This window comes from Pan paniscus, chromosome 4 (genome assembly GCF_029289425.2).
Source record: "Pan paniscus chromosome 4, NHGRI_mPanPan1-v2.0_pri, whole genome shotgun sequence".
Taxonomy (NCBI): Eukaryota; Metazoa; Chordata; class Mammalia; order Primates; family Hominidae; genus Pan; species Pan paniscus.
The window spans coordinates 58573337-58587773 of NC_073253.2; the positions used below are offsets into that span (position 1 = coordinate 58573337).

Sequence of the window (14437 nt, forward strand, 5' to 3'; positions counted from 1 at the left end):
AGCATTATCATTACCAGTATCATTATTACAAAAACTCCACATCTAAATTTTGCCTTTAAAAAGCAAACTTATTCGTGAAACAAAATAGAAAAACTCCAAAGTGTTAACAGTGGTTGGGTAGCTATTTCTGTATGAGATTACAAATGATTTTAACTTTCCTCTATCTTTTGTCACATTTTCTTTCTCCTTTTTACGATGACTACGCACAATATTTTTATAAGATTTATCCAAACCAGTGGTTTATTCTTTTTCACATTCAAGTGAAAACCAGTACTTTAAATCGTTGCCTCCATTTTAGCTTTTAATCAGCTCTTATGACCATCAGTCACACTACCCTCTAAGGTAAGAATCAATGTACAATTCCACTTGAACATAATTACCATAGGACATTTACTTTTTGTGCTTTAGTAAGCATTACCTTAATATTAAGAACTGAAAATTCCAAAAAGCTAAACTCTAATCCAAGTTAAAGCATTATATTTCCCTAAACATTCACAGGCTTATGCCAGGGCACTCTTTTATAATGAGAAATGGTGAAAGGACAAGGCTAATATGCATGTGCTTCTTTTTTTTTTTTTTTTTTTTTTGAGTCGGAGTCTCCCTTTGTCACCAGGCTGGAGTGCAGTGGTGCAATCTTGGCTCACTGCAACCTCCGCCTCCCGTGTTCAAGTGATTCTCCTGCCTCAGCCTCCCAAGTAGCTGGGACTACAGAAGCCCACCACCATGCCCAGCTCATTTTTTGTATTTTTAGTAGAGATGGGGTTTCACCATGTTTGCCAGGATGGTCTCGATCTCTTGACCTCGTGATCCACCCGCCTCGGCCTCCCAAAGTGCTAGGATTACAGGCATGAGCCACTGCGCCCAGCCGCATGTGCTTTTTACAGGTCAAGTTTTAATATACTAGGCTTTGTGTTATTTCATTATTCAGGACCATGAGTTATATGACATATATGCACAAGACAAGAATTATACTAAATTTGAGCCAACTATAGAAAAGTTTCCTGCCAGGGTTTTCTTTCCTTCATTTTGAAATGTTCTATTCAGTTACAACGACCAGACTACAGTTGTGCAGTCCATTACGTATGAACCAAAATTTACCTTGCAAAAACAAAAGCCAAAGCAGCCAATAATGCAGACATTTTGCTAGTCAGTCTCCTAACTACACTAAGCTCTGTTATGGTATTTTATACTTACTCTCTACTACTCCTGGAATTGCTCTATAATGCTGAAACTGGTAGAAGGATTTTTCCAACATGTACTCAGGATTAATTTCTTCTACACGTAGTAAGTTCAAAACCATGTTGTAGGTCAAATGGAAAGCACTATTTAGAGGATCAGCGGAGCCCTAAGAGAGAAAAAAAATGTCAATTTTGTAGTTTTCCAAATAAATTTACACAAGTACCTTTAACCTACTATAATGCTCAATAACAGTCTACATTAAGAAATACTACAGAAATGTATTAGTTCTACCCTTTAGTTAACCAATATAAAATAAAACCACGGGTCTTTGGGAAAGTGAAGGGAAAAAAAAAATCAGTATGAAAGTATTTAAAATACTGTTTGCCAAATGTGTAGCTCTCTGCCCTCTAAGCATATGACAGGATTGCTCTTTGTGGTCCCCCACTGCAAGGCTGCTCACTGCAGCCTTGAAATCTTGGGCTCGAGCAACCCTCCAGTCTCAGCCTCCCGAGTAGCCGTGATTACAAGCATGTGCCACCATCCCCGGCTAATTTTTTATTATTTTGTAGAGACAGAGGTCTCATTGTATTACCCAGACTGGTCTTGAACTCCTGGGTTGGCTCAATCCTCCAACCTCAGCCTCCCAAAATGATGGGATTATAGGCAGACTATTCTTTATCTACACTTTAATTCCTTTTTGTCTTCCTAACTGTGGCTGTTACTCAAGAGCTAGACTAATGACTAGACAGTATAAAATATTTTATTGTAAAATAAGTTATACTGTAGAATTTTATTGTAGAATAATGCAACCTAAACTCACAAGGTTTATATCCAAAATAGTTCCTTCACACATAAACTTCTCTTTCAGCAGTGTCTCTTCAGAAGTTTTTTTTTTTTTTTTTTTTTTAGATGGGGTCTCGCTGTGTAGCCCAGGCTGGAGTGCAATGGCATGATCTCAGCTCACTGCAACCTCTGCCTCCCGGGTTCAAGCAATTCTCCTGCCTCAGCCTCCCAAGTAGCTGGGATTACAGGAGCGTGCCACCAGGCCCAGCTAATTTTTTGTATTTTTAGTAGAGACGGGATTTCACTGTGTTAGCCAGGATAGTCTCGATCTCTTGACCTCTCCACCCACCTCAGTCTCCCAAAATGCTGGGATTACAGGCATGAGCCACCGCGCCCGGGCCTTCAGAAGTATATTTTAATAAAAATGCTTCAGAAGTATGAAAATGGTTGTGTAGTTATTTAAATAAGAGAATGACCAAATTCTCGGAGGATACATGTAGAAACATTTAGAAGTGCAGTATCACTATGTAGGCCACATATTTCTAAATGGCATAGCAAAATACACAAATACTCTTAGAGTACTCCTGGGTTCTTAAATTGAAGTCCACAGGACAACCTTATGAAATCCAGAATTTTAAATGTATGCAGTCAGGATTTTATGCAGAAAAAGGGGAGACTTCTCATCTGTCTCTCAAGTAAGGATATTTCTTAGTTCCTGAAAACTCAAGAGCCATACTTTAGGAGGATAGTTAGTAAGTCCCTAAAACCTTGATCTTTACCCACTTTCCTTAAAAATAGGGCCAAACGGAGTGGTGAAGTTAGTAGGAAAACCAGATTCTTGGAGAAAAGAGAGATTAAAGAACTTCAGCTACTTTATAATTTTGCAAACACATTGTTTGCAGACTTTCCTGTTATTTTTTCTTCTATGATTATGTCCACCAAGAAATCTCGGGTTTCAATATAAGAAATGTTTATTTCTAACCCCATGCTCCGCTTCTATATTCCCAACTGCTGTACAAACACCCATGTAAATTCTCAGTCACCTGAAACTCAACATGGCTTTTTGACATTCTACCCAAGTAAGCCCAGCATAGTTCCAACTTACACCTGCTGTACCAGTGTAATGACTAATAGTCCCCTCTTTCACTCTGACAGTATCCCAATTTGGATGATAAATAACATCACTATACTATCTAAAATGAAATTTCTCTCTCTTGCTCTTCCTGATTTCTGACCAACTTTCTCTTTCACATATATTGATGGTTAATGAGTTACTCATTTAAATTCCAGCTTAGGAGTTTGTTTATTCTGCGTTATCTCTCCCTTTTTAATCAATTATTGCAGACTATTTACTCAATTTGTCTTAGATTAGTCCTTTTGTTTCTTTACCACTGCCACCACTCTAGTCCAAAGGTTCACCAAATCAAACCTAGATTATGACAACTACCATCCTAACACCTAGATTACTATAACTACCATCGTAACTGTTCTTGTTTCAATGTCCTTTCCAGTTTGACTTGCCGCTGCCAGATGAATCTTCCTAAACATGCTTTTGCTGTGACATACTACCCTACTCAGCAATAATATATGATTACTTAAAGTCCCTGTAGGTACTGAAATCAGTTTCATAGTTTATACCAAATTTCATTTTATTTTCCCCCAACGAAATAGAATGGAAAATAACATAATACATCATAGCAGAAGTGTGTTAAGAAACTTTTATTTCTCAAACACACACCACACAGAAGTGTACTGGACATGTTGTAAACTCTATTGTTTTCTAAAGAAAAGGGTAAAAATGGAAAATACTGAGGCTCAGAACTGAACACCCAATTTAGCAATCAAGTTAATAAGCTTATGTGTCTCATCTATAAGTATCCACACAAATCCTTTGTCTTAGCAAAACTAAGAAATCCAAATACATGTTAATTCTCGATGCTAAAGCCTCTCCTGTTTCCTAAAGTATCATTCTTTCTTTTTAGCCATGAAAATTAAAATGTAACCCCCACTCTGATTCCATTCCTTTGGAGCTTGCCCCACCTACATTCCTCCATAAAGCCTTAAACCACAACCATCTAGTCCAGAATCATCTCAAATTTCCCTGAACTAGAATTATCAGAACTTATATTCTAGCACTGGGCCATATATTGCTTCCTGTTCACTTTCTATGCATGAATGTAGATATATTCCTTAAGTTTAGAAATGATCACCATTTACTGAGGGCTTAGCATATGCCACTCACTGTACTAAATAAATACTAAATCTTCAATTCACAACATTCATAACAGTTTTCTGTTTCCATTTTAAACAAGAAACAGAGGCTTAGAGAGGTGCAGGGACCTGCCAAGACTAAACAAATAGGAGCTAAAATCTAGGAGTATCTAGGCTTAAAGTCTTCATGGAGGGCAAGTCATATTGGAACTTACTTTATATACCTATCAATCCAATACATCCCTCATATTACTAAAAATATAAGAACTCTTTAAGTGTTGATCAAGTACTCTTTTTACATATTTAATTTGATCAGTTAACTAAAACAATGTATCAAGAGACAGCCTAATAAGAGGATCACCTAAAATTTAACTGAAACAAGACAGGTAACCAATGATAAAGACATTATGTAAACTTTGAAGGATTCCAGGAAAACTTCGAAGAATTCCTTTTTGCCGATTTGCTTACTGAAAAGATACTAAGATTGAGAGAGCCAAACATACCAATTTTCTAGAAAAGCTTTTGTAATATTTTATAAATATTAATATAATGATCTCTTACATTTTAGAATATATGGTTCATTTAGGCAAGTAGTTCTAAAAATTAACAGGCTAAATATTTTTGCATTATGAACCATAAAGGTGGAAGATGAAGAAATAAATAAATGTGAGTCTTCCCACTTCTTCAAAAAAGGCCTGTACATTGTTATCTTATGTACAGTTACAGAACTAACTTTAATAGAATAGGTATGTGCTTCTTAAATTTACAAATAATTTAAATAACCAGTAAGGTCAAAATTATTTTTCCTTCAATTCAGGAAAATTTGATTCATTGTTGAAAAGAACACACCACTGACTAGAAGTATCACACTATTGAAATGAGCACTTTATGTACTCTAAGTAACTAGTATGTTTATTTAGTAATTTCAGAAATTATAGAAATGGTTTTATTTTGATAAAACCAATAATAACATTTACTCAAAGTACTGTGATATTTTTACATTCTTTGGAAAATATGGGCACTATATTGGAGCATGTATTTCTTCTAGTTATACTGGAAAAATATAATACCTAACCGCTAACAAATAAAAGATGCATTCACCAGTCTTTCTGAAAGGCTGTTTAATAATACACACTTTCTCATTTACTCAACTTTTCATTTGAACACACATTATGAAAACTGATTTTTTTTATAGCTCATATCAAGTAATCAAAAATGTATCAAAAGAACTGCTGTCTTGGCTGGGCGTGGTGGCTCATGCCTGAAATACTAGCACTTTGGGAGGCCAAGGTGGGTGGATCACCTGAGGTCAGGAGTTCAAGACCAGCCTGGCTAACATGGCGAAATCCCATCTCTACTAAAAATACAAAAATTAGCTGGGCATGGTGGCACATGCCTGTAATCTCAGCTACTTGGGAGGCTGAGGTAGGAGAATCACTTGAACCCAGGAGGCGGAGGTTGCAGTGAGCCAAGATCACACCACTGCACTCCAGCCTGGGTGACAGAGCGAGAAACTGTCTCAAAACAAAAAACAAACAAACAAAAAAAACAAAAAAAATGCTGCCTTATGTCAAATTCTGTTTAAGCTAATAGCAGATACTTCAACAATAGCAGGACTGGAAAAGTTGAAAAGGTTTCTCTATTGCTCCTTTAAAAATTCGCCAAGCCAGCCAGCACGATGGTTCATGCCTGTAATCCCAGCACTCTGGGAGGCCAAGGTGGGCAGATCACTTGAGCCCGGAGTTCAAAACAAGCCTTAGCAACATGGCAAAACCTTGTCTCTACAAAAAATACAAAAATAAAAAAAATAAAAAAAAAATTAGCCAGACGTGGTGGTGCATGCCTGTAGTCCCAGCTACTTGGGAGGCTAAGGTGGGCGGGTCGCTTGAGCCCTGGAGGTCAAGGTTGCAGTGAGCCGAGACTGCACCACTGCACTCCGGCCTGGGCAACAGAGCAAGACCTTGTCTCCAAAAAAAAAAACAAAAACAAAAACAAACAAACAAACAAACAACAACAACAAGGCTGGGTATGGTGGCTCACGCCTGTAATCCTAGCACCTTGGGAGGCTGCGACAGGAGGATCCCTTGAGCCCAGGAGATCGAGATCAGCCTGGGCAACAAAGGGAGACCCTGTCTCTATTAAAAAAAAAAAAGGGGCTGGATGCAGTGGCTCACGCCTGTAATCCCAGCACTCTGGGGGGCTGAGGCAGGCAGATCACCTGAGGTCAGGAGTTCGAGACCAGGCTGGCCAACACGGTGAAACCCCGTTTCTACTAAAAAAAATACAAAAATTAGCTGGGCGTGGCGGCAGGTGCCTATAATCCCAGCTACCTGGGAGGCTGAGGCAGGAGAATCGCTTGCAGTGACCAAGTTAAAAAATTACTCAAGCCATAAAAATGAAGGAAAAAAATTATTAAAATATTTCAAATTCACAATCATTATTTACACACTCAAATATATAAATATGTGTGTGTGTATGAATGTACTGAGATTTTGAAAGCTCCAACCAGCAACAAACACATGTATTTTGCCATGTTTCTAACACCAATAGGAAAAATAATTAAATATGACAAATAGACTTGAATTATACTAATGTATAAAGTAAACCTACTATTTCTACATATAAGGTGACTATGAAGAAGCTACGTATTTTAATTTTTGAGAAAATGACTTTAAGTACTCAGTATTTCTATTAAAGTTCTGAAATTACTTAAGAATGATCAATTATTTTTGCCTATAAGAAAATATACCTGACATGACTATTTTTTAGTCTATCTACTTTAAGTACATCAAAGAACAAACTGTTGTCTCATGTCAAATAGTGTTTAAACTAATAGTTGAAAAATCTATTTGCAAGAGGTACTGAGAAGCAGTACCATATAGTAGTTAGAAGCATAAACTCTGAAATCAGACTGCCTGAGTTCAAAAGCAGGATTTGCCATTTAATAACAACATAGCTCTGGACAAATTTTTTAACCTCTGCATGCCATTTATAAAATGGAGATAATAACATAATTATTGTAATTAACATTTGGAACATATTGAATATTCAATAAGTATTAGTTGTTACAAATACTGAATAAGTTACTTATAAATTCCTTAATGATAGTAAAACCACCTGGAAAAAAACCTAGAGGAAAAAGGTTGTATGCCAGTCTTGATAAAAGAAATATGCCTAGAAATGCAGACACAAAAACAGGTACTCCTTTCAATCAGTCAAACTGTATAATATTCAAAGTGAAATGTTCTCCTTCATACCCCAAGGATGGCTATTAACCAAAAGGGCAGCTAACAAGTGCTGGCTAGAATGTAAAGAAATTAGAAGCCTCATATAATGCTTGTGGGAATGTAAAACGGTGCAACTACTAAAGAAAACAGTCTGGCAGTTCCTCAAAAGGTTACACATAGATTTACTCTATGGCCCAGCAATTCCATTCCTAGGTACACAGTCAGGAGAAAAGAAAACACATATTCAAGTAAAGACTTGTAAAAAAAAAAAAAAAAAAAGTTCATAGCAGTATTACTCACAACAGCCAAAACATGGAAACAATCCAAATGTCCATCCACTGATAACAGATCAAGTTTGGCATACCCATACAATGAAATATTATTCAGCAATGAAAAGGAATGAAGTACTCATAGATGTTACAACATGCATAAAACTTGAAAACATTAGGCTAAGTGAAAAAAAGCCAGATACAAAAGGGTACACATTATACGAGTCTGTTTATATGAAATGTCCGCAACAGACAAATCCATAGAGACAGAAAGCAAATTAGTTGTTGTCTAGGGCTTGAGGTAGGGGTGGTCTTGTGAAGAAAGAAGAGTGACTGTTAATAGGTACAGGGGTTTCTTTTTGGATTGATGAAAATATTCTAAAATTGATTGTGGTGATGGTGACAAAACTCTATGAATATATTAAAAACCATGGAAATGAGTGACTTGTATGGTATGTGAATTATAGCTCAATAAGTCTATTAGAAAAGTTAATTTTAAAAATGCAATGAAAGGTGATAGAACTTTACACTTACAAGGTAACAAATCCAGAAACGTCAAGTAAATGGAATGAAAACTCTGCACTAAAGGAACCAGATGCTGTCATTAAAATATTACCTCCTATAATCTGGCAATCCGATTCTGTTCTTTCCACACACACAGTACAAGGAAAGAAAAATAGCATGTGCTATATCTGGCACAATTAGAGAAAAGAATAAAAATACAAATTTTCAGCCTTGTTTAATTTTCCTTTCATGAAGCACTAAAGAGGTTTCCAAGTGTTAATCTCTAAAGTTGAAAATAAGACACCATACGATTATTATGAATATGTACAGACAAGCTTTGTCTTCACTCATGTAAAGACATATAAAGATATACACACCTTCATCAATTTTGTTTCAACATACCAAGCTTATGACTATATCTCAAATTCTCCACAAAGTTCCCAAGTCTAAAAAGTTAGACACATAATCTGTTTCATAGATACTGACCTAAGTGTGTCTTAACATGTTTTGACGTAGCTACTTTTAAGTAACTAATAAGCTGGCAATTAATTTTGTGTTTTTAATTAAAGTTTCCTATCTTATTAACACTTTTCTCTATATGGATAAGAAGAAAAAAAGCAACCAGGCCAATCTTCCTTGAGAAGCTCTTCAAAACAAAATCCTAGACCATCCGAAGCACAAATACTAAGCAAGCAAAATAAAAGTCTAATCTGCAATAAAGCTTAAAATGTGTCCTTTTTGATTGGGATATTTATAATCAATAGGGTAAAGTGTAAACGCAGATTGCTGAATTAACCTATTAAGCTATCTGCGCTTGCAAAGGTAGAGGAAGCTCATTGCCTGCCCAAAACACTTGATTATCAATCACGTGCCCCACTTCCTGTTCTACCAGGTAAAGAACAACTTGTGCAGTGGATGGGTCAAATAAAGAGATTTCTTAAATTTGGAGGACAAAGTAAACATTTCTGCCCTCTCTGGAGATCTTCACACCCTATCCATTACATGAGTTGCTCTCCACCTATTAGGTGAAGTAGGATACAAGATGTTAGTATTTTGAGTAATCACACCCTTCCATCTTCCCAAGCCCAGATAGTTTCAGTATATTAACTCATTTCACTTAGGTGTCTGACTGACACAACCAATTCTGAAATGGCTCCTGAAGTATATTTCTGGAATTCTTGGTAAAGGTACACAATCTTAATGTAGTTACCTTAAGTAATTGTTTTCCAATTGTTGGGCTCATCTTTTCATCTACCATAAGAATTACAATTCCTCTATCATCCATTCCTCTCCTTCCAGCACGACCAGACATCTGAATGTATTCACCAGAAGAAATCTGAATGAACATAGTTAAAATTCAGAGTTTAGGAAAAAAACTGGTAAAAAACATATTCTTAAAATTTCTCTTTTTGTAAAATTTATAACAAGTTATAAACCCTAAGAAAGGAAACATGATTAAAAACAACATGAAGTTTGAGAAGAGTTAAAGTCAAAGCACAAAAATGCAAAACATGTGAGAATAATGTTTCAAACCCACATCACACTGACATAACAAAACTAAATTTTAGACTTATTATCATTTTGGATCGAAAATTTATGCTTTTAATCTAAATTTAAAGCCTAAAATTGAGGCTTTTAAAAATTTTGGCTTTCCACGTAATCCAATTACTGTTAATTATGCTTACAAATATATGACAGCTTCTGGGAAATATTGGCTAATTCACTGGCAGTAAAAAATACCTTTGAGCTGGATATTCTGGAAAACAGCAAAATCTTGATCTCCCGACCTCGTGATCCGCCCGCCTCAGCCTCCCAAAGTGCTGGGATTACAGGCATGAGCCACCACGCCCAGCGAAAACAGCAAAATCTAAGAATGCAATGACTCAAACTCAACCAAGTATCAATTCTGACTTGATCATAATTAACTTTCTGAATCTGCAAAATGAGATGACTATAATTCATGCTTTTGGAAAAAACAAAATTCTCTCCTATTTTCTTGGTATGTATGCTTGGAGTTTGGTTGAGTCCGTCTGTCACCAGGAACAACCTGATAGAAGAAGGTTAGTAAGCCACCTGTATACAGGCTTTCAGGGCACCACTGAACCACTTCAACACTGGGCAAAGTTTTTTCTGTAAGTGCATGTGTACTCTTCTCCTGTGGAAAGGGTCCAGATTCTTTTTAAAAAATTGTAACTCAAAAAGAGTGAAAAACCACTATAGGTCACAATGCTGATGCCTGAGGATGGTGGTGGCAGTCCTAGCTCAGACATGGTTAGCAGAGCTGCTGAGATGCTGAAAGCCCACTGCCTGTATGAGGTAGATGGAACACTGCCTACAGAGCAGATCCCACCAGCCTCACTGGAGAAGATGTCTTTATGTCCATGATGGGCTGAGGGAAAAGCAAGGTCCTTCCCAAGCCATCCAACGATGTCTAGCTGGATCTGGTCAAGAAGGTGCAGCTGTTCAGTGGCACTCAGAGTGGTATGTATAAGCACTTCATCATAGAGGCAGGCAGGTTTCCAGCAGCCAGTCAATATGCATAGTGTCCCCAATACCGGCCACGAAGAGCCTCCCTTGTGATCACACAGCCAGGGTGGCTAAATACAGGGCCAAGTTCAACCCATATATGACAGTTAAGTATGACATGAAGACCCCAATTGGCAAAGGAGATTCTGCCAAGTGGTATGCATGGAGCACTGAGCCACTTGGCAGCATACACCAAGATAACTGAGATCAAGTACCAGGAGGGGTAGGAGGTGTGGGAGTCAGAGCTGTGCGTGCTGCACCAGGTGCGTCATGCCAACATTGTCCAGCCGGTGGAGGTGTTTAGGATGCAGGAGCATGTATACATGTTGATACAACTGATCCCTGCTAGCATAGAGCTGTTCAACCACATCATCACCAAGGGTTCCTTCACTGAGCATGATGCCATGTGAATGCTGCAGATGGTGCTAGATGGCATCCAGTATCTGCATGCACTGGGCATCACAAACCAAGACCTCAAGCCTCACAATCTGCTCTACCACCATCCAGGCACTGACTCCAAGATCATCATCACTGACTTCAATCTGGTCAGTGCCCGCAAGAACAGCAACAACTACAAAGGCCTGATGAAGACCACCTATGGCACACCAGCATACCGTGCCCCAGAGGTTTTGGCCTGCAAGTACTACACCATTCAGTGCACGTGTGGGTCCCAGGCATCATCGTCTACATCCTGCTGAGTAGCACTATGCCCTCTGGGGACAACAATCATGCCTCAGAGACAAGTATAGTTACTCGAATGAGCCCTGGCTACCCAGTATGTCCAACCTGGCTAAGGATTTCACTGACTGCCTGCTGACAGCGGACCCTGGAGCTCATATGACTACACTGCAGGCCCTGAGACACTTGTGGGTGGTAAACACGGCAGCCTCTTCATCCACGAAGAATCTGCACCAGTTCATCTCCCAAAACCTCCTCAAATGTGCCTCCTCACACTGCCAGAGCACCAAATATGCCCACTCCACGTGTTAAAGCCACTTGACAGGCTCCAAGCTGAGTCACATGCAAGAGCGTGAGCTGCAGAAACTCAAACTTGCGTTACCAGCCAACAGTACAATGGCTGACCCACCTGGCTTGGTACAGACACAGCATGATCTCAGCCTGGCCATTCATTGCTGTACCATCTAGGACTGTTACCCTCTCTGGAAATAGGTCTATACAGCAAGCAAAAGGTGAAGAATGTCTGGTCCCACTTCCTTCTCTGTGCCTTCAGCAGCCCCACTCCTCGCCATGGGCCTGGGCCATATGTGACAAGAGTAGAGGTGGCACAGGGGGCTGTCTGTGACTCCCTGAATGAGGCATCTGGTCTGGCACTGACACTCATTTTGGTGGGAAACTGCTCTGGTATGAGTTGGAGAAAGGACAGAACCTGGCCTTCACTGTCTCCCTAACCCTTTCACTCTTCCCCAGAACAAGTGGGGGCAGCAGTGCTGGCTGAAGAGTGTTCTATAGCCTCAGGACCCTTTGGGACAGTTAATTCTAGAACTACCCCCCATTCCTCCACAGAGCCTTCTTCCCTGACTCTCTACATTCCAAGGCATCTTGATCCTTAAGATTATGCTCCAGTAGGAGGCCCAGGTAAACACAAAGCTTATGCCTTGACTGGACTCGTAGCCCCTGGCTAGATCCAAACAGTCCCCTACCTCCCAGCCAAGACATTTCTTTCTTCATGGTGCCCCCACGAAGACATCTCCTGGCCCCAGGATTCGCCAAGAGCTCTGGTGGTAGGGCAACAGCATGGACCTTAACCCTTCTAGATGGTGTGGCCATGCTGGTGGCAGGGTTGCCCCAGGCTCCAGCCTATCTCTGACTATAAGAGGGTCCCTGGCCCACCAGCCTACCACCCTCAATGCCTTCTTTGCAGAGCCCACTATTACCTCCCTTTCCCCCTTGGATGTCCATTCCATCCCCCAGGTGCCTCCTTCCTAACAGTGGAGGGGTTAAAGGGAGTCCCACTGCTGCTACCTGGGGAATGGGACCCTTGAGGGCCAAAGCAGAGGGCAGGGGGTTCACCATTAGGATTCCATTGTCAGCCCTGGTTCAATCCTTTGATATGGCCCATAGCCCTTTCCCATCAGGCTCCAGTGCTCCCTCTTCTACAGTGGCATGAAGGTGCTATCTGGCATCTGGCATAGTATAGAGAGCCTGGGAGTGATCACTGCACATCCATCATACACACCCATCATGCACACCCACTGTCCTCCACAAGGAAGCAGGAAGGAAAGGGTTGCTTTGTGAGGGAGGGTCCCAGGCTGCTTAACTCTCTCCTTCTCTTGAGCTTCTACGCATCTCTCCCTGAAACTTAATCATATTGTGTGAAATGTCTCTGAACCCTGGGTGGCTCGGCACTGACCTTCTCAGAGCTTCCCTTGCCCAATCCACCCTGTGCCTGCTTCCTCTCATGGCATTAGCCTTCCAGTCTGGACCTCGATGAGTCTCAGGCTAGAGGGAGTCCCTGTGGGAGGTGGGTGCGGTTGGTTGACTGCTGTCCACTAGAAATCATCCTCAAATCTGTCATGGTACCTTCCCCCCACCACAAACCAGGCCGGAACCCAAATTCCCTCTCTCCACAGCTGCCTTTATTGGGTAGGAAGGGGCTAGGGCCCAGCCTTAGCCAGACTGCAGAGTCCCTGCTAGCACAGAGGGTTTGGCTCCCACTCAGCAGCTCTACTCAGCTTTTCCCAGGGGCAGCCTTGGGCCAGGCCCTCCTGACCCAAGAAGTTCTGGCCCAGAAATGTCACTGCCTCACCATACTCGTATTCCTCTTTTGTAGAGCATCCAACATTTTAAAATAAAACACATCATGAAAAATGTTTCGCCTTTATTTACAGTTTCAGCGAGGGTACTTTTCAGCATTTTGATGATTTGTAATTCCTTTCAGAAACTTCTCCAAGCAGAGAGAATCACCAATTTCAAAGATAAAAGGTTAAATAAAGGACTATTTTCCCCAAAGCCAGGCTATGTGAATTCAAACTAGAAATCTTTGTTCCATCACTTTCCTTTCACCCCCGCCAATATTCTACTCTCTGCTTAGCAAATTCTCATCTGCTGTTACTTATTTTAAGGACTGCCTTTCAATGAAGCATTCCCTGACCCCCAAATGACTTCCTTTCTTATGCTATATCCCTGAACATACTTCTCAAGAGTGTTTACAGCATAACATTTTATTGTATATCTGTCAAGAGAAACGAGTCTGGATTGTCTTTTTGCTCTGTTTCTACTTCAGCATCCCAGTCACCTACAGAGTTCTAAATTCATATTTTAAGTTTGGTAATTGTTTACTAAATGGAGTACTTGCCTTGGGATTAAGGATTTGCTTTTTACCCCAGTTCATTGTTTCACCTATGCTCCCAACTTTCTCTCTTTGCTTCTGCCTTGGACATGTGTGCAAACCTGTTAGAACTTCTTTTTTAAATCTGAAGGGCAAAATAGATGCAAGTACAGCCACTGTAGTGGTGCTTTAATACCTTAAACTTTAAGAAATGAAAACTCTAGACATATTTAAAATGATTTAAAGCATTCATAAACCACTTGCACACTTAACCTCCTATCATCAAACTCCTTCACTTAAAGGAATCTCTTTTTTTTTGAAGGAGAGGTAGGAGTGAAGGAGTTAGGATAAAAATTTAAGGGAACGGAGGTTTGTTCAATTAATTAATTTATTCAGAGACAGGGTCTCACTCTGTCCTCAAGGCTCGAGTACAGTGGTGCAATCACAGC

The 14437-nt window shown here is 39.9% G+C and overlaps 1 protein-coding gene and 1 pseudogene across 1 annotated transcript in view; one reads left to right on the top strand and one right to left on the bottom strand.

Annotated features, from left to right (window-relative positions):
• The window catches only part of MTREX (Mtr4 exosome RNA helicase), a 117971-nt gene that overhangs the window by 57668 nt on the left and 45866 nt on the right, over window positions 1-14437 (bottom strand). The window contains exons 15-16 of the mRNA XM_003827367.5: window positions 9384-9509; window positions 1195-1345 (exon numbers count right to left, since the gene is read on the bottom strand). Of these exons, the coding sequence (XP_003827415.1) occupies window positions 1195-1345; window positions 9384-9509 (277 nt within the window). The remainder of the gene's footprint in view (window positions 1-1194; window positions 1346-9383; window positions 9510-14437) is intronic.
• LOC129397774 (serine/threonine-protein kinase H1-like) lies at window positions 9926-14258 on the top strand (annotated as a pseudogene).